At 42.2% G+C, this 21081-nt stretch overlaps 1 protein-coding gene across 1 annotated transcript; it reads left to right on the top strand.

Annotated features, from left to right (window-relative positions):
• Positions 1-3543: 3543 nt before the first annotated feature.
• Positions 3544-16713, top strand: LOC139546670 (sterol 26-hydroxylase, mitochondrial-like). The gene is made up of 9 exons (XM_071355319.1): positions 3544-3905; positions 4586-4776; positions 8296-8495; positions 9637-9834; positions 12720-12883; positions 13131-13297; positions 13629-13710; positions 14041-14253; positions 15122-16713. The coding sequence occupies exons 1-9, from the start codon at positions 3657-3659 to the stop codon at positions 15242-15244; spliced, it is 1587 nt and encodes a 528-aa protein (XP_071211420.1). The 5' UTR covers positions 3544-3656; the 3' UTR covers positions 15245-16713.
• The last annotated feature ends 4368 nt before the right edge of the window (positions 16714-21081 follow it).

The raw sequence follows: 21081 nt of genomic DNA on the forward strand, positions 1-21081 counted from the left end.
TCTGCCCTAAGTTTCAAAATCTGGTATAAATTCCCACTGTCATCCGTGTGGCCTCTAAAGGCTTGTCCCTGTCTTACTACATGCCGCACCGAACTAACAATTTTCATCAAGCAATGCCTTGCGTCATCCTGCTGTTTACCCCACGCGCTGGATAACTGGACACTGATTGGATTTAGCTGGTGTGCTGTTACAATTACAAAGTGGCGGTGGGTTTGGCAGTTTTGATGTGCTGTGAATTTTTAATTTTCCTAAATCCTGCACTAATGAAGGCAGCATCTCCTCTTTGGCCAAAAGATGGCTGGCTTGAAAACCCTTGGCTACAGTGAAAACACAACACTCCTTTTATTGATGGATTATAATGTAGCCAGGGGAAATCGCGAAACCATCTCTTGAAACGTCAACACTCTGTTGGCAAGAGTTTGCGGTTCTATAAATTGTGGGTGTGGCTGATATGGTTTTGTGCCATCACTGTGGTAACTGGACAATGCTGTGCCACTGTCCCCTATACTGGTGCTGCTGGCAACAAGGGTGACACTTGGTCCTGCCGTGGCTGTGACACTGTCCTCTGAAGTCTCTCTCCCTGGCTCTTTCCCTTTCACCACCCTAACTGACTCACAGTCTGTCTCCTAGAAAATAAATAAGGTGTTTGCCGTGATCCTAACTACCGGTACCCAAAACTACACAATTAATCACAACAGCAATACCATTGCCGTAAACAAATCTTAGTTTAGTCACCAGTTTAAGTTGAGAGTGGGGGTATCCATGGCATTTTCCAATTATGTCCCTATTTTACAAGTCAAAAAAATTGAGAACCTTTCATAATGTTGCCAAACAAAGACTCAACAAACTTACCTGAGACTCCCTGTCTGCCAATCTGTCCCTGCATATCTGTCCCCAGCTCTGCTGTCTGTGTGCCATCTGTTGCCTGCTCTGCCTAATGACATCATTGTGAAACATTTCCATTAGCATTTCACTTCTTTCTTATGAACATTTTATCAACTAGTCTTTGAGATATTAGGATACTAGAGTTCTTACTATGCGTTTTGGTGTACTGACAAATACTCTGATGTCCGTCTTCTTACTTTTTTTCTGCCATTTTTCTACCTGGCTGGCTGGCCTAGCTGCACACACACACATTTACACAACACATGCTGCAACCTTTTGTAATTGTAATAGTTTGTTTCATATTGGCTGGCTTCCAACAATAGCTGAATTTGTAAAGCTAGCGAGCACCAATTCCGTTTCTGTGTGTTTGCTATAATCTTTGCTACCTGGTTAAATAAAGGTGAAATAAAATTTAAAAAAGTTCACTAGCGACAATTTATCTTTTGCAACGAGACCATTATATATATTTAAGACAATGGTAGAAGAGAGTGTAGTTCTGTTCTGTTCAGTTTGGACTTCAGTTTATCGCTAACCTTATCACAGGGACGTCGAAGCACTACAGCTGCATGCTGATCTTGGAATAAACTGACGATAGCAAAGATTCCATCTTTGACGACGCCACATAAATGGAATAGGTACTAGCTAGCTTGATAGTTAATGTTTGCTTTAGTTTGCGCGCTAGCTCTGCAAATTCAGCTAGTGTGTGAACCCTGCCAACATAAAAATAAATAAATAACATTGCTATGGACCTGCTATGGATTGACTGGATTAACCTCACGTCAGTTACGTACATGTCCCTTTCGGACAGTAGCTACGAACCCTCTATTACCTTGCCAGCTAAAGAACTGGCAGTGGATCAAACCATTGTGAGGCAAAGGGCGGGGGGGGGCGCAATCTTTTGAAACTTAAAAACGCGCTATTAAGTGTCTATAATCAGCACAAGTGCTTTCATTGCGTATTATTAATATTATTGAAATTACATAGTTATGTTTACAGTGATATATTGGGGGGGACAAATCATATTTTCCCCAAGATGGGGGGGTCGTGTCCCCCCCCCGTCCCCCCTGGGATTTCCGCCTATGGGTAGGGGTATCTAAAAAAACAAAAACCCCTTTATTTATTTACCGTTATTTTACCAGGTAAGTTGACTGAGAACACGTTCTCATTTGCAGCAACGACCTGGGGAATAGTTACAGGGGAGAGGAGGGGGATGAATGAGCCAATTGTAAACTGGGGATTATTAGGTGACCGTGATGGTTGAGGGCCAGATTGGGAATTTAGCCAGGACACCGGGGTTAACACCCCTACTCTTACGATAAGTGCCATGGGATCTTTAATGACCTCAGAGAGTCAGGACACCCGTTTAACATCCCATCCGAAAGACGGCACCCTACACAGAGCAGTGTCCCCAATCACTGCCCTGGGGCATTGGGATCTTTGTTTAGACCAGAGGAAAGAGTGCCTCCTACTGGCCCTCCAACACCACTTCCAGCAGCACCTGGTCTCCCATCCAGGGACTGACCAGGACCAACCCTGCTTAGCTTCAGAAGCAAGCCAGCAGTGGTATGCAGGGTGGTATGATGATCTAATCTCCTTTGATGATTTATAGAGCTCAAGCCACTGACTGTAACCTTGGATTGTAGGGAAAGGTTTCCTCTGGCAGTAAAGGGGAGTTCACATGGATAGCCGACAATAAACGGTATCAAAGTTTACTAGCGTTCTGAAAAACTAGGACAACAGTGGCAGTTGGATGGCTGCAGTGTTGCCAACTTAGTGACATTGTCGCTGTATTTAGCGAGTATTCAGACCCCTCTAGCGACACATTTTCAAAAAAGCGACTAGTGACAAATCTAGCAACTTTTTCTGGTGTTATTGGAGGCTTTTGGAGACTCTGATGTGAAAGCACGTATCGTTCTTACTCTTCTCAACAAGCAGCGGGTGCTGCCGTGGGCCCCACCCCTGTCCCAAAGCACTCACAGGCGGCCCAGGCCTCGCGCAGCAGTCCCTCCCAGCTGCAGTCAGAGCAGGAGATGTTCAACCCTCCTCATCCAGACTGCAAATGAATCGCGCATGCGGCAAGCCACGGCTGGCTGATGCCGCCCTGGCTTACATAACATTTTAAAAAATGTACCTGAATTAGGGCCAGACTAGTTACTCTAGTTACCATAATTTTCTCACATTGCCATTGACAGTTTTTTCTATTGTCTCTTTTTGATCAATTTTTAGATTGTTAATGTAGATTGTATACAAAAAAAATAAAAAAATGTTATGGTTAAAAATGTTCATGTTTTACTGTGACTTGTTGTAGGCTCCTAAGTGGACCATAAGGTTAAAAACCAAACCAAATTAAGAAAACTGAAGAAAAAACAAAACAAACAAAAAAACGTTGTAACTCTGCCAGAGTGTCTCTTTTGGGTCACTTTTGCCGGTCCCAAGCGCGGATAAAGCAGGAGGGTTGGAATTGTGGCATAAAAAAAAAAAATCGACAGAAGAAAGTTCATTTGCAGTTCTAAACATATGTAGGGTGTTTTTTACTCACTTTTTGTCTCTCCTCCTACAGCCTCCATCACAATTACATGCACATGGCCAATTATGCAAAGTAGGCGATGACGTCATTTAGCGACTTCTAATGACTTTTAGGACAGTGGCTGCCTCTCACTCAGTAGATAAAAACAAGTGGCCATTATAATAGGCAGGAGAGAGCTCAGTCGTACGGATAAGAATAACAGACTACACTTTCCAGCAGTCGGAAGGACAATTGATGCGTCAACATGTTTAGCAGATCTTTATTACAGATCGGACTGCGTGTTTGTACACAGGAGAATAGGAACGGGATTAAAAGAGTGACACCGACGTTAACCTACATTAGTGACAGGCGGCGCGATGCCTCGACCACTACCACTATCGTGGGGGACAACAATAAGCAGAAAACTATGGATGATTTGGATGGGCCTAGTTTTCTGAGAACTTTATATTGGCTTTTCGGGAAAGGGTATTTTCAGACAACACATCAAATGCAAGTAAGTGCTGTACAGTGTTATTACAGTGCATTGCGAAACCTAGCTGCTAGTGTTATACCACACTGGTTGCGTATTATGTCTAATCTCCTAGTCCATGTGCCAGGGTTTCGGTCAGGTTGATTTGGGGTGGTGTGACGATGTTTCATAGTGATTTTCTTGAAGCTCTTTGTCCATAGAGTTGGAAAATGTGTGATAGCAGTGTAGCAATGGCAGCTTTCATCTCTTCCTCCCTCCATCCCATAACATTTTCCAATAGCTATTTTATCCATTGACAAACAATGTGAGTTCAAAAAATGTGGGAAAAGTCAAGGGGTGTGAACACTTTCTGAAGGCACTGTATCACATTATTCCTGCCACACTGTAGAAAGCCATGCATGGGATTCCTGAAAAATATGTCATGTTTCGACCAGTCTGAACAATCTGAACTGTGTTTTTTGCTAGGTATACATCATAAAAAAGTTAGCACAATGTGACCAAGACCTCTATTGGACAAAACAATGTGCAGTTATACTTTTTTCAACCTATTATCTTCACATCTTGGACTATTATGTCTTGCTGTACTTTCCAGAAGAGCCAGATGTGCCATGCATGCACTAATTTATCAAAACCATTCCATAAAATTGTTTTGCATTTACTGTAGGCCTCACGCTGCAATTATGCTCTTTTCCCCTCTCCCCCAGATTGAACACAGCAAGATCTATGGCCCTCTGTGGAAGTCAAAGTACGGGCCCTTGGTGATAGTGAACGTGGCCAGTGCTGAGCTGATTGAGCAGGTGTTGAGACAGGAGGGCCGCCATCCCGTCCGCATGGACCTGCCCCACTGGAGGAGTTACCGCGAGCTGAGGAACCACGCCTATGGGCCCCTCACAGAGTGAGTAGACCGTGGAAACCCAACCCTATGGGCCCTTTCATTGTAGTCTGATCCCAGATCTGTTTGTGCGGCCGTGCCAACTCCTATGGTCATGACAAGGGCCATAAAAAAGGTGCTATCTAGAACCAAAAAGTGATTTGGCTGTCCCAATAGGAGAAACCTTTGAAGAACCCTTTTTGGTTTCATGTGAACGCTTTTGGTTCCATGTAGAACCCTTTCCACAGAGGTTCTACCTGGAACCAAAAAGGGTTCTCCCATGGGGACTGCAGAAGAACCATTTTGGAACTATTTGTTTTAAAAGTGTAGGTGCTGGCTATACAGTACAATCTATGATCAGGCTACTGTCATTGCACAGCCAGGATTATTTAGTATTTTACTATGATCACATAAAGATTCAGCTACTCTTCCTGAGGTCCAAACAACATAAAACATTACATAATACATAACATTAATAGACAAGGACAGAACTACATATTTCTTCATTAGAACTCGTTTTTCAACCACTCCACAAATTTCTTGTTAACAAACTATAGTTTTGGCAAGTCGGTTAGGACATCTACTTTGTGCATGACACAAGTAATTTTTCCAACAATTGTTTACAGACAGATTATTTAACTTATAATTCACTGTATCACAATTCCAGTGGGTCAGAAGTTTACATACACTAAGTTGACTGCCTTTAAACAACTTGGAAAATTCCAGAAAATGATGTCATGGCTGTAGAAGCTTCTGATAGGCTAATTGACATCATTTGAGTCAATTGGAGGTGTACCTGTGGATGTATTTCAAGGCCTACCTTCAAACTCAGTGCCTCTTTGCTTGACATCATAGGAAAATCAAAAGAAATCAGCCAAGACATCAGAAAATAAATTGTAGACCTCCACAAGTCTGGTTCATCCTTGGGAGCAATTTCCAAATGCCTGAAGGTACCTCGTTCATCTGTACAAACAATAGTACGCAAGTATAAACACCATGGGACCACGTGGCCATCATACCGCTCAGGAAGGAGACGCGTTTTGTCTCCTAGAGATGACCGTACTTTGGTGCGAAAAGTGCAAATCAATCCCAGAACAACAGCAAAGATGCTGGAGGAAACGGGTACAAAAGTATCTATATCCACAGTAAAATGAGTCCTATATCAACATAACCTGAAAGGCCGCTCAGCAAGGAAGAAGCCACTGCTCCAAAACCACCAATAAAAAGCCAGACTACGGTTTGCAACTGCACATGGGGACAAAGATCATACTTTTTGGAGAAATGTCCTCTGGTCTGAAGAAACAAAAAATAGAACTGTTTGGCCATAATGACCATCATTATGTTTTGAAGAAAAAGGGGGTGGCTTGCAAGCTGAAAAACACCATCCCAACCGTGAAGCGCGGGGGTGGCAGCATCATGTTGTGGGGGTGCTTTGCTACAGGAGGGCCTGGTGCACTTCACAAAATAGATGGCATCATGAGGCAGGAAAATTATGTCTCTATTGAAGCAACATCTCAAGACATCAGTCAGGAAGTTAAAGCTTGGTCGCAAATGGGTCTTCCAAATGGACAATGACCCCAAGCACACTTCCAAAGTTGTGGCAAAATGGCTTAAGGACAACAAAGTCAAGGTATCGGAGTGGCCATCCCGAAGCCTTGACCTGAATCCTATAGAAAATTTGTGGGCAGAACTGAAAAAGCGTATGCGAGCAAGGAGGCCTACAAACCTGACTCAGTTACACCAGCTCTGTCAGGAGGAATGGGCCAAAATTCACCCAACTTATTGCGGGAAGCTTGTGGAAGGCTACCCGAAGCGTTTGACTCAAGTTAAACAATTTAAAGGCAATGTACCAAATACTAATTGAGTGTATGTAAACTTCTGACCCACTGGGAAAAGCTGAAATAAACCATTCTCTCTACTATTACTCTGACATTTCACATTCTTAAAATAAAGTGATGATCCTAACTGATTTTTACTAGGATTAAATGTCAGGAATTGTGAAAAACTGAGTTTAAATGTATTTGGCTAAGGTGTATGTAAACTTCTGACTTCAACTGTATTTAAATGTATTTTGCAGTTTTTTATTTTCAATAAATTTGCTAACGTTTCAAAAAATTTTTTTTCGCTTTGTCATTATGAGGTATTATGTGTTGATTGGTGAGGGGGAAAAAACGATTTAAAACATTTTAGAATAAGGCTGTATCGTAACAAAATGTGGAAAGAGTCAAGGAGTCTGAATACTTTCCAAATGCACTGTAGGTAACAACTCAAGGACAGAACTACTTACCTACATTTAAAATAAGAATACACACTTCATACCCTTAAGCCTAACATTCCATACATCAATAATACTTTGATCTACTGAGGCAGGCCCTGAAATCCTAATGTCACTGCACCAATGTTCTTTAAACAACCTGAGAGATTCTCAAGACATCAGCTAGTCAGTGAGCTGAGCAGACTATCATATCATACGGAGCATGACTGAAATCCTTACTCTACTGAGGCTTTGCTTACAATTACTTTCTCTGAACAGGCCCTAATATCCTAATGCAGTAGTAGGAACATGCACAAGACAATGCGCAAGAATTTGACAAGCACAAACACTTGAACCATGGGCTGCATACAGAGCCTAGATGAGCCAGACTGTACATGAAATACAAAACCTAGGACATAAAACCTCAGCATGATCCATCATGTCGTGCTTGAACCAGTGTTGTACTAGCAAAGGATTGTGTTCCATCTGGGGGATAGGTTAAAGAGATTTTCTGGTACTTTTGAATACTTTTTAGCAAGTAGTTCTGAAAGTAGCGCTCACAAGCCAAAAGTGGTCCCCGAAAAACAGCGTATTACGTCACATATGTGCAGATATCTGCACCATGTCATTGCTCTCTCTCCCGCTCTGCTGTGTGTGCATCTTGCTAGTTGTCACTCAAATGGCGAAGGGCTAAGGCTCATTGGCTAGAACTCAAATCGCTAGGGGCTGGCCCACGTGGGACCACATTTTAGGAAAATGGAGCAGCACTGCTTTCAGAAAAACAGTTGCTTTCAAACTAGGGATTTTGTGGCTAAATGAGGTGAAATAGTTATTCTGGTCATAGATTATGCATGTACAAACCCATTGACACATCCAGCTCAAATCGATTGTGTCTCTTTTTGCACACAACAATATGTCAGTGGTACATCACTCTGTCACAAGTTGGCACAACAAGTTGAAATTACAGGTAAAGTGGCATAGAGTGTTGGTTTTCAGTGAATTTATCTAAATCACAAATCTGCATTTCCTGTGGTGGGGAAAATTCTAGGCAACAAAAGATTGATCAAATGAAGATCCTACCTCTGTACATAACAAGTTGTCTAAAGTAGAAATGTTAGATTAAATGTAAATGGAGCTCAGCTACAATGGAAAACAGCACACATGAGGGTTTGCCTACCTATGGGTGTTTTGCATGTTCTCTCTGAAACAGTTCTTCTTTGTTTCAAATTACTATACAGTGCATCTCTTCTCCATGTTAAAGCATGATTCTGTTTGTGTCTATACTACAGGATGGGTGCTCAGTGGCAGCGGATCAGAAGTATCCTGAACCCTCCGATGCTGATGCCCAAGCATGTCTCAGCCTACACCAACGCCATCAATGACGTTGTCACAGACTTCATAGACAAGGTGGCATGGCTCAGGGAGACCAAGGGAGAAGGGGTCATGGTGAACGACCTGGCTGGAGAACTCTACAAGTTCGCCTTTGAAGGTTAACAGAGGAAATGACTGTCTGTAATAATTTTCTAGTCCCCATCAGTTTCAAATCTGGACCTCTAAGCCAGTTCCACTGCTTTTTAAAATTATTCTGTTCTAATCAGGGACCTGGGACACCAAGTGGGTGCAATTAATTATACGGTTGAACAGAAAACCAGAAGTAGTCCAGACCTCGTAGGGTAAGATTTGAATACCCCTGGTCTAGTCATTAAAAAGAAAAATCTTAGAACAATCGAGGAACTGATATCTGCTTCATGAAGTATTAAAAGCTGTCCTCATCATGATCTTATAATTATGTCATTTTGACTCTACGTTCTGGCACAGGTGCAAGTGTCTCTGTGTCTTTGGTATCTGTTTTCTGTGAATTGGGAGAAACGTGTGAATGTGAAAGGACAAGGTGCATTGTGAGGGTTGTGGACGGCTATATCTGTTAGAAAGTGATGACCTTGAAGTAATTGCATAGTGATCTTTAGCCTTGGAAGTTGAGTAGATACTGAGTAGCTGATCGTTTGACTACCTTGTTAGGTAGGCAGTTCTTATTATAATTTTGAAGGACAGTGTATTCATTTGGTCAAGGGCAGCAGAGATGAAACATGTCTATCTGGATGTTCTAGATCACGAGTCAAACTCATTCCACGGAGGACTGTCTGTGGGTTTTTTCTCCTCCCTTGTACTTGATTGATGAATTAAGGTAATGAATTAGTGAAGAACTCCCCTCACATGGTTGTCTAGAAATTTAATTGAAAGGAAAACCCAAAAACCGCAGACTCTAGGCCCTCCATGGAAGGAGTTTGACACCCTTGTTCTCGATACATACTATGGTCTTTGCTCGCATATCGCGATTGTATGATGTGACATCATCACCGTCATACACTCTGTAAACTGCTATCCTGATGCTGTAATGTACCCTTTAACCTCACATAATGTCATCATACTCATGATCTGGTCCTAAAGAAACAAACAAGTAATTCATAGGTTATAACTGTGTAATTACCCTTTTACCATGCACTTTCTAAGTAAATCACTGCTAATTTCTCTAACGGCATTGAATTTGATGCCTTTGGATATCAATAAAGTGTAGATCTATCTAATCTATATACAATTAAACTGCTACCGTTGTTTGTCTCTGTCCTCAGGGATCTGTTCTGTGCTGTTTGAGACCCGTATGGGCTGTCTGAATGAGGAGGTTCCTGAAGAGACCCAGAAGTTCATTGTTTCAGTAGGAGAGATGTTTCGCCTCACCCCCATCATCGTTCTCTTCCCCAAGTCCACCTGGCCCTACCTCCCCTTCTGGAAACATTTTGTGGCTGTCTGGGATCACCTCTTCAAAGTTGGTGAGTGATCCAGAAGCCTTGATTTCCAGAATGAATCATGCTATGTTTCACATTTGCGCAGAAATTAGTTTTGCATCACATGCTCCATCACGTATAGAAAATAGTTTAAAAAGGTACACAGTAAAACTTCACAACGTAACACATCATCACATAGCCATGAACTTAAGTAACCTCTACTACATGCAAGTAAGTGAGGGGTGGGATGTCAAATCAAATTTTATTTATATACCTCAAATTTTATGTAGGGTATATTTGGAGGGCACTCACTCATTTCGCATGTGAAACAAATGCAAATGGTACAATGTGTTAATGTTGTTGATGTTATGTTACATCATTAACAACAATATACACATTGCACACTTTCCGATGTTGGCACTAAGACCGCTCTCAACGAGCTGTAAATGGCCATAAGCAAACAAGAAAATGCACATTCAGAGGCATTGTTTCTCGTGGCCAGTGAATTTAATGCAGGGAAACTAAAATCTGCTTCACGTAAATTTTACCAGCATGTCACCTGTGCAACTATAGGTGACAAAACCCTAGATGACCTTTACTCCACACATAGAAATGTACACAAGACCCTCCCTCGCCCCCCCTTTTGGCAAATCAGATCACAACTCTATCCTCCTGCTTCCTACTTACAAGCAAAAACTCAAACAGGAAGTACTAGTGACACGCTCAATACAGAAGAGGTTTGATGAGGCGGATGCTAAACTACAGGACTGTTTTGCTAGCACAAACTGGAATATTTTCCGGGATTTATCCAATAACATTGAGGAGTTTACCACATCAGTCACCGGCTTCATTAATAAGTTCCTCGACAACATCATCCCCACAGTGACCGTACGTACATACCTCAACCAGAAGCCATGGATTACAGGCAACAACCGCACTAAGCTAAAGACTAGAGCTGCCGGCTTTCAAGGTGTGGGACACTAATCCGGATGCTTATAAGAAATCTCGCTACCACCTCCGACAAGCCATCAAACAGGAAAACCAACAATACAGGACTAAGATCGAATTCTACTACACCTGTAGCGGGGCTTGCAAACTATCACGGATTACAAAGGGAAACCCAGCTGCGAGCTGCCCAGCGACGCGAGCCTACCAGATATGCCACATGCCTTATATGTTCGCTTCATGGCAAGCAACACTGAACCATGCATAAGAGCATGAGCTGTTCCAGATGACTGTGTGATCTCGCTCTCTGTAGCCAATGTGAGTAAGACCTTTAAATAGGCCCCTCGGGGGTGTGTGCTTAGTCCCTCCTGTACTCCCTGTCCACCCACGACTGCTTGGCTGCGCACGACTCCAACACCATTATCAAGTTTTCTGATGACACAATGGTAGTAGGACTGATCACTGACAACGATGAGACAGCCTATAGGGAGGAGGTCAGAGACGACAACAACCTCTTCCTCAATGTCAGCAAGACAAAGGAGCTTATCGTGGACTACGCAAGCACGCCCCCATCCACATCGACAGGGCTGTAGTGATCCTCAGAAACTTCTAAGGCTGCACCATTGAGAGCATTTTGACTGGCTGCCTCACCGTTTGGTACGGCAACTGCAAGGCACCCAACCGTAAGGCTCTACAGGGGGTGGTGAGTACGGCCCAGTACATGACTAGGGCAGAGCTCACTGCCATCCAGGACCTTTATACCAGGCGGTGTCAGAGCGATGCCCAAAAAAATCGTCTTAGACTCCAGCCAACCAAGCCATAGACTGTTCTTGATGCTACCTCACAGCAAGCGATACCAGTGCACTGACTTTGGAACCAACAGGACCCTGAACAGCATTATACCCCAAAGCCATGACTGCTAAACAAGGCTGCTAAATAGCTAATTAAATGGCTGTGCTACTGTCTATTGGCTATCCTGTTGCTTAGTAAATTTAACCCTACCTAAATGTACATAGCTACCCCTGAACATCGACTCGGTACTGGTACTCCCTGTATATAGCCATATTAATTTTTACTCGTTATTGTTATTCACTGTTTATTTATTCCTTGTCACTATTTATTTAAAAAAATCATCTTTAACTCTGCGCTGTTGAAAAAGGACCAGTAAGTAAGCATTTCACCGTTAATCTACACCGTGTTTACGAAGCATGTGACCATAACATTTGATTTGATTTCTCATGTAAAAGGAGTGAGTGCCCTCACATACCCTACAATACTGTCTCCTTTAGTTTCAGCAGAGGTTTCAAAAGTTCAATGGCTGTGTTTCAGCTCTAAGCAAATTAAACAGGTGCACTGCTCCTGGCTAGAGACTTGCCCCAATAAGCAAAGTTCACACTGACAATCCTTGGCTTGTTGGGTTGAGCTCAGGGTGCATGATAGGCTGTCATATTACATTGTAGTATATCGCCATCTAGTGGCAGATATCCTACATGAGCAAAAATAACATCCCATCATGACTCAGGTCCATAGCAGGGGTGAAGTCTTTCCTCGATTATTCGCTTCCTCTCCTTGCCTCCTCCTCAGAACAGCAGAGGGAAGTGAGGGGGGAGAAGAACATCCAATGCCCTCCTCGCTCTTGTTTGATGGTTTGAGAAGAAGGCGAGGATAGAGGATGTGAAGGATGTCACACTGCTTGCTTAGCCAGTCCTACTTTCTCCTGATTCAGCTCATTATGAGGCTTGAACACAGGACCTCTCACTTGCAAACACCTGTAACTGCCCTCCTGAAGCGTCTTACCAAGTTCTGCAGAATAGCTTGCGTTTCGGTGGCACAACAAGTGGGACACTTCAGGCTGAGGAGTGAGTTTCACAGATCCCTATCTGCTACACAAGGAATTGAGAAAAGACTTGAGACTCACCCTAAGCATCTATATTGTCTTTGTGCTGGTTGCTATATCCTCTGACCTCTGCTCTCTCCCCATGCAGCGGAAAAGCAGGTGCGTCAGAAGATGGAGGACATCCAGGAGAGGGTGCGTCTGGGCCAGCCGGTACAGGGAGAGTACCTCACACACCTCCTTGTCAGCGAACAGATGTCTGTCACTGAGATACTGGGCTCCATCACTGAGCTACTGCTGGGTGGGGTCGACACGGTGAGGAGGGGTGTGTGTGTCTTAAAATACCAGTGAGGAGCTGTTTCACAGGGTGGAAACAGGTGGGGAAGGGGGCATTCTTTTCTTACTTTCAGCCACTTTAGGTTGTGATTTGTTGAATGACCGTTTGCAACATAACCACATTCGCTACCTACGTCATGTACAGTTACAACAGCAGCATAACAGTATCAGTACAATATTATTAGCTTACAACCTATTCCTATTGTAATTGTTTTGGATGCTCCAGACATCCAACACCATCTCGTGGTCTCTGTACCACATGGCCCTGGAGCCAGAGATCCAGGAGAAGCTGTACCAGGAAGTGATCAGTGTCTGCCCGGGGGACAAGGTGCCTACTAGTGATGACATCGCCAGAATGCCCTGGCTTAAGACTGTTGTCAGGGAGACACTACGGTACGTTGTTAGTCATCTGTCATCCCCACTCAGGTCATTTTCAGTAAATTCACTAATTAATAAAATGAATAAGGGGTTATTAAAGTTATTATATTCATAATGAGGTCTTCATAATGAATTATAATGAGTTGTTAAATTCATTATACGCCAATGTGCTTATGTGTAGTTTTTTTAAATTATTTATTTCTTGTTAATTAGTCAAATGGAGCCAATCCCTTTCTCTCTCGAAGATGTACCACATAGCGCTATATTGTAGCATGAACTCTGCAGTCGAAACAAACTCCACTACACTCTCCACTCCTAGTGACTTTCTTGTATACTCCCTCCTCAGGATGTACCCAGTAGTACCTGGAAATGCCCGCATCAATGTGGAAAATGAGATAGTTGTGGGAGACCACCTCTTCCCCAAAAATGTGAGTTTTACTTTTGTCATCTTGTACTGTTGGAAATGGTTGCTGTTGGTGAACTGAACTACTTTTCTTTTCATCCTGTATGTAGAGGAGATCCGATCACACTTGTATATTTGGTTTTATCCAGAGATATACATGCACTTTCACCATTCAATATTTTATTTAGTTCAAATCCAGGGTAGAGTTTTGGTTTGTCAATATCGCTCATACCAAACAGTTATACAGTATACGACTAATCAGAGTTAGAGAGCGACTATGTTTGACTGTTCTCCTCTCTTCTGTCCTCTCCCTCCATCACTTCTCTCCTCCTTTCTTTACATCTCTCTGTTCCAGACCCTGTTCCACCTGTGTCACTATGCCGTGTCCTATGACCAGACAGTGTTCCCGGAGCCCTATGCCTTCCTGCCAGAGCGCTGGCTCCGTGGGGGCCGGGGGGAAGACAAGAAGAACCAGCACCCCTTCGGCTCAGTGCCCTTCGGTTTCGGGGTCCGGGCCTGCCTGGGCCGGAGGGTGGCCGAGCTGGAGATGTACCTCATCCTCTCAAGGGTAAGACTTCCAGGCCTGTTCTGTAGTTGTATAGTACTGTTGTAGCATCAGCTACCCCTGCAGTAGCTACCCTTCATTAAACAGCATTCTTCTGTTGTTATGTAGGACTGTAATAGTAGCTTGGGATGCTGACCACTTGTTACAAAGCTAGATTTTCTGCATCTGGTAATGGTCAGGGGTCAATACAGCATCCTCTGTCTATAATACATTTCCTACACCAATTTTCATATTTCATTTGACAGTGACTCTAGAGGGTTGAGAGGTTAAAGCTACAGTAAGTTTAACCTACTGTTTAGCCCCAAAACCAGGACATTGAGTAAGTTAGTTAGTGTTGCTCTAGTCTGTAGTAACAGTCTTATAGAATCTGGTTCAACTTGTTGTGGTGTTCCTCTGTTAGCTTTGGCATTGGAAGGAAAACATGGCAGACCAGACCTTCACCTTTGGTCTTATTCATCCCATCTGGATACATGGTGATACCATGAATCTGTCTGCCGGCAAGGAATATGTAATCATTAACTTAACTTGGATTGTTGGAAGGAGTTGTACTTTCAAACCTCCAGCCTTTCAAAACCTGTATAGTGTTCTCATATGTTTTATTCAATAATAGGATAAAACAATGACTTTCACATGATCTATTTACTGTAAATGTTTCAACTGTCAAGACACATTGTGATATAACATTGTCATTAATTTCCCAATTAGGAGAGTTCATATTTCTAGGTTATTGTGTAATTCATGAGTTTTTGTTCCTTTTATCTATTATGTACAGTATATGTCTTTCCATTGAACACATGGATAGCTAATATTCTCTCAGACTAGGACAATAACATACTAATGTCAACATGTTTTCCTCTCTCTGTCCTCCCAGTTGATAAAACACTATGAAATACGCGCAGATCCTGCCAGAGCCACAGTTAAGCCAATCACAAGATCCCTTCTTGTCCCTGCTACCCCAATCAACCTGCAGTTTATTAATAGGACAGTCCAGTAGCAAGAGGAACCAATGGCAGCAGAAGGAATTTCCCTATGAACCACATTAGTATCAAAGATTGTATATTATATTGACAAGATAGACAAGTGACCGCTGTGCCAATGGAAATATATGTCCTCAAAGATGAAGGAGGAAGCCAGATCAGGTGAGGCCATTCTAGCCAATGAAAGGGCAGATATGTGTGTGAACAACAGGCCAAAGAGATAGAGGACTCATCTTTGTATCTGTTCTATTATATATTTATTTTTGTTATTATTATTTTTTGTTTTTTTTTACGCCTTTTTCTCCCCAATTTCGTGGTATCCAATTGGTAGTTAGTCTTGTCTCATCGCTGCAACACCCGTACGGACTCGTGAGAGGCGAAGGTCGGGAGCCGTGCGTCCTCTGAAACACAACCCAACCAAGTCGCACTGCTTGTTGACACAATGCCCACTTAATCCGGAAGCTAGCCGCACCAATGTGTCGGAGAAAACACCATACACCTGGCGACCGTGTCAGCGTGCACTGGGCCCGGCCCGCTACAGGAGTCGCTGGTGTGCGATGGGACAAGGACATCCCTGCCGGCCAAACCCTCCCCTATCCCGGATGACGCTGGTCCAATTGTGCACCACCCCATGGGTCTCCCGGTCGCGGCCGGCTGCAACAGAGCATGGACTCCCAACTCATAGGAATTCCCACCCAATTGACTACTTTAAAATGGTGGAAGCCCTCAAAGGCAATGTCCATGCTAAAGCATATACTATATGCCAAAGCGTATATCCGTGATGAGTCTTCTATCTATCTCTATGACACAGGCACAACACAAAGTAGCCCGAAATGCCACGTGCATCCACTTATATCAGTGCATTCGTAACAACCGAAGCATCAAGAAACAAATATTTAATCAAATAAGCATCAATTAGCAATTAATTTTTTTGATGACCAAATTAGACACTCTGATTGGCCTCCATACAAACATTCCTTACTTTGTGCTTATTTTCATGGACAGATTTTGGGCAGAGTATAACTCCGCTTCATCTCTGTTAGTATACACACTGTGTAAGTCTTCCTGTCACCAAGCACTTGTTAATGGACAAGTCACTAAGTGTACTACTTTACCTCACTTAACTTTCCCATGCCTTAATAATAAGTGACCCAGAAATGTGTAACATCATGACCACAACACAGCGAGACCACAGTAAGACCCTGTTGTTGACAGTGTGTTGTCATTATTTTAACCTTTATTTCTGTAGATAGGTTTAGTTTAACAACTGTCTTGCTCCAGGTGAGGTATGTGTTATTTGTTGCTAATAAACACTGTTTAATTTGTATGTTCTTTTTAAAAGTTATATGATTTTAAAATGTATTTTATGTTATGACAATGCACATAATATTATATATGTATAATTACCTACAAAGTTATGCTGTTGATTCGGTATTGAAGACGTTCTAAATGAATGTAACACAATAAAATCGCCTTTTAGACAGTTTTGTGATGTATTGGTGTACTTTTCACAGAGATTTCTTTTGAGGACATTCTCTAGTATTGCAATGATTGATAAGACAGTTTGCACTTTGCCAAATGGCACCCTATCCCCTAGTGCACTGATATTGACCAGGACCCATAGTGGATAGGGTGCCATTTGGGACGCTGGCCTTTAGCCTCAACACTACTAGAGATGCTACTGTGGAATAACAGCTTGTACTGCTGGGAATCTTCAATAATGAGGTTTCGCAATTCCACAGTTCCACTATTTGTTTTACTGCTTTACTCACCAATCTGTAACAGTATGATATTACACTGTTGTTACACTGGCATAAAGCTACTGTAATTATAACGTGCCACAGAAAAGGGTTGTGGCTAGAGAGAGTACAGCCATGACCGGAAGTGACTTTTCATAGCGGGTTAGGAGAGCATTTTAGCTAACCCTAACCCTTTTCCTAACCTTAACCTAAGTCTCCTAACCTGCCACGTAAATTATCCTAACCTGCCACGTTAATTATCCTTACCTGCTACAAAAAAGTAACTTCCGGTCATAGCTGTACTCCCTTTAGTCAGAACGACAGAAAAAGTGTGATTTTCTCCACCAAGCATGGTGACTTCAAGCCGTGGATAGTAAGACTAGATAAATCTTATGCATACTGAAGTCTTTTATCACAAAATATATTCAGTAAAAGTCCTGTCATGTTTCCCTAGTATTCAATTCAAAAAATGTTTATTCCCTAAGAGGGAACTTCATGAGCGGTGATGGGGTGATACATACAAGACACAACAACATAGCAAAATAGAACACAGAAACATTAACAGATTAGATTAGAAGCAATCTATGCAATCACAGGCTATATATACACATATATAAACAAATCTATTAAAACGAGAAGCTGCTCTCTTAGAATTGTATGACAGATCTACAGTATATCTGCGTCCGGAGGGGAAGGGACTGTACTGGTCATGGAGTATGTGCATAATGTTCAAGGCTATTTGTTCCCCCTTCTTCCTTGTTTTTTTTTAATAGATGTCACTAAGGGGTTTCTGGCTGTCTCCAATGACCTTCCCACTGTTTTTTATTACAATGGGCTCTAACTAGTGTTTCATAGAGCACCAAACCACCGCACAATATTAAAAGCGAGGGTGGATTCTATAAAGCATTTATAAAATGCTTGGAGGATGGAAGGGTGTACATTAAACTGCCTACATTTCTGTAAAAAGAACAGCCATTGTTGACATTTAGAGTGAATCTGTTCGGTGTTCCTTTTGAAGGAGAGCTTGTTGTGAATGATGGTTCGTTCCTAGGTATTTATAGTCCTCCTCTCACTCAATGATCTGGCTGTTAATCTTCCCTTCAAACAGCATAGCTTCAAGTGCATCCTCATCCCTAGATAACCATCAAGCCAAATGGTGCAGTTTCTGTCCTCATTCGAATATCATAAAGCAATAAAAGAAAGGTGTACCCCCTCCAACGTAATTTAAAAAATTTGGCAGTACGTCCAACCAGCCTTACAACCGCAGACCATGTTTATGACATCATGTGGGCAAGCGGTGTGCTGATGTCAACGTTGTGAACAGAGTGCCCCCAGTTGTGGCGGTGGGGTTATCGTGTGGGCAGGCTACAGACAACGAACACAATTGTGTTTTATCGATGGAAATTTTAATGCACAGAGATACCGTGACGAGATCCTGATTCCCATTGTTGTGCCATTCATCCGCCGCCATCACCTCATGTTTCAGCATGATAATGCACGGTCCCATGTCGCAAGGATCCTTACACAATTTCTGGAAGCTGAAAATGTTCTCCCATGCCCTGCATACTCACCAAACATGTCAACAATTGAGCATGTTTGGGATGCTCTGGATCTACGTGTACGACAGCGTGTTCCAGATCCGCCAATATCCAGAAACTTCGCACAGCCATTGAAGAGGAGTGGGACAACATTCCACAGGCCACAATCAACAGCCTGATCAACTCAATGTGAAGGAGGTGTCATGCTGCATGAGGCAAATGGTGGTCACAGCAGATACTGACTGTTTTTCTGATCCACGCCCCTCAGATGCATATCTGTATTGCCAGTCATGTGAAATCCATAGATTAGGGTCTAATGAATTCATTTAAATTGCCGGATTTCCCTATATTAACTGTAACTCAGTAAAATCGTAGAAATTGTTGCATGTTGTGTTTATATTTTTCTTCAGTATATATTGCCCAAACAACAACACCAAAAACCAACAAAGCAAATTAAACAAAACAATCAGACATAACAGCAAACAATACACACAAAACGTTTCAAGAGAATAATAATGTTTAAAATATTATATTGTTAGCGATTAAAAAATGTAGTATAACATTTAAAATGTTACATAATTATTTTTTATTTATTTCACCTTCATTTAATCAGGTAGGCCAGTTGAGAACAAGTTCTCATTGTCACGACTTCGGCCGAAGTTGATGCCTCTTCTTGTTCGGGTGGTGTTCGGCGGTCGACGTCACCGTTCTTCTAGCCATCGACGATCCATTTTTAATTTTCCATTTGTTTTGTCTCGTTTTCCCACACACCTTGTTTTCATTTCCCAATTACTGGTCATGTATTTAACCCTCCCCCATGTCTTTGTGTGTGATTGTTATTTGTTCAGGTCGGTATATTACGGCTGGTTTGTATCGGGTGCTGTTTATCACCCATGTTTTGTGGCAACCGTTCTTTTTGCACTTTGTAAATTGTTTACTTTGTGCTGTTGAGTAAGTGCGTTGTTTCACTCATCTCTGCTCTCCTGCGCCTGACTTTATACACCAACTACACCCACCAACCTGACACTCATTTACAACTGTGACATGGCCAAGGTAAAGCAAAGCAGTGTGACACACACAACAACACAGAGTTACACATGGAATAAACAAACGTACAGTCAATAACACAATAGAAAAAAAATCTATATACAGTGTGTGCAAATGAGGTAAGATTAGGGAGGTAAGGCAATAAATAGGCCGTAGCGGCTATTAGTAAGCTATTGTGACAATGTGCAACTAGTAGAATGAATGATTGATTGAAGGGAAATAAATAGGCAGATAAATATAGGTTCTATTTATTTACATTGGTGTTTTTGACTCACTGGCTGACCTTTTAAAAAGTTAAAAAGTGTAGCTTGGTTTCCACCTCATTTTGTGGACAGTGGGTACATATCCTGTCTCCATGCTCCCGAGTGGGGCAGCGGTATAAGACACTGCATCTCAGTGCTAGAGGCGTCACTACAGACACCCTGGTTCGAATCTGGGCTGTATCACAACCGGCCGTGATTGGGAGTCCCATAGAGCGGCGCACAATTGGTCCTGCGTTGTCCGGGTTTGGCCGGTGTAGGCCGTCATTGTAAATAAGAATTTGTTCTTAACCGACTTGCCTAATTAAATAATGGTTAAACAAATAAATAAAATGAACTCTTTCTCTCAGCACACACATTCAACAACCAATTAAAAAGTCACGCTGTTATGTAGTCAGTGTTTCTACTGCCGCCTGTGGTGCTCATGCATAGGGGATGGTCACTGGCACCAGGGTGGAACATCATAGCACATCTAAGGAGAATGTAAATGTGACATGCTGACCATTCATTTATTTACAATTGGAGACTATTGACATGGCAAATACAACCAAACAGCACGGTAGGGGTTTCATGGGGGAAAGAGTTATATGCTAATAGTACTGTATTTTCTATTGAGTTTTACAATCCACTATTTTGTTGCTGAGAATTGTCCTGCACTGCAGGGAATGCAGATGAGCTTTGCGATTTACATACATTCACTGAAAACCCACACTAACATGGTTATATTAACAGTATTACACGTTTCATGTAGCCTACTTTTGGCCAGCTAAAAGCCTAACCCCTGATCAAGCAACATTATATTGAAATCTTGTTTCTGCATGATTATTTTGCTGTAACAATACAGGTCAAATTAAGATCCTACACCTGTGTGTGGAAATCAGGAAATACTAGAGATGAACTACATGAAAACTTTTTTGTGCGAACAATTTGTTTTATTCATTCACTTCAACAATAGCACTCTCCATGAGAAATAAATGAAAAATGCATGATAACAAAACCCTATAAATGCATGATAACTTGTCCAACAATTTCTCAGTTAAAAGTGCCAGAACATATGGAAGTTGTCCAATTCATAAGGTATTCAAAAAACAAGGAGGACCAGAGGCACTCTTCATACAATGCAAATGCCTTCATTTTTACAGTATGTTTAATGGAACAAATATGTAAAAACTCTGACGCGTTTCAGCAGCATGGACTTCGTCAGAGTAGACTAACGAAGTTACAAGTTAAGAGGTATGAATTCACATCAAGCCATCAGTTAAATAGGCAG

Source organism: Salvelinus alpinus, chromosome 20, assembly GCF_045679555.1.
Source record: "Salvelinus alpinus chromosome 20, SLU_Salpinus.1, whole genome shotgun sequence".
Classification (NCBI taxonomy): Eukaryota; Metazoa; Chordata; class Actinopteri; order Salmoniformes; family Salmonidae; genus Salvelinus; species Salvelinus alpinus.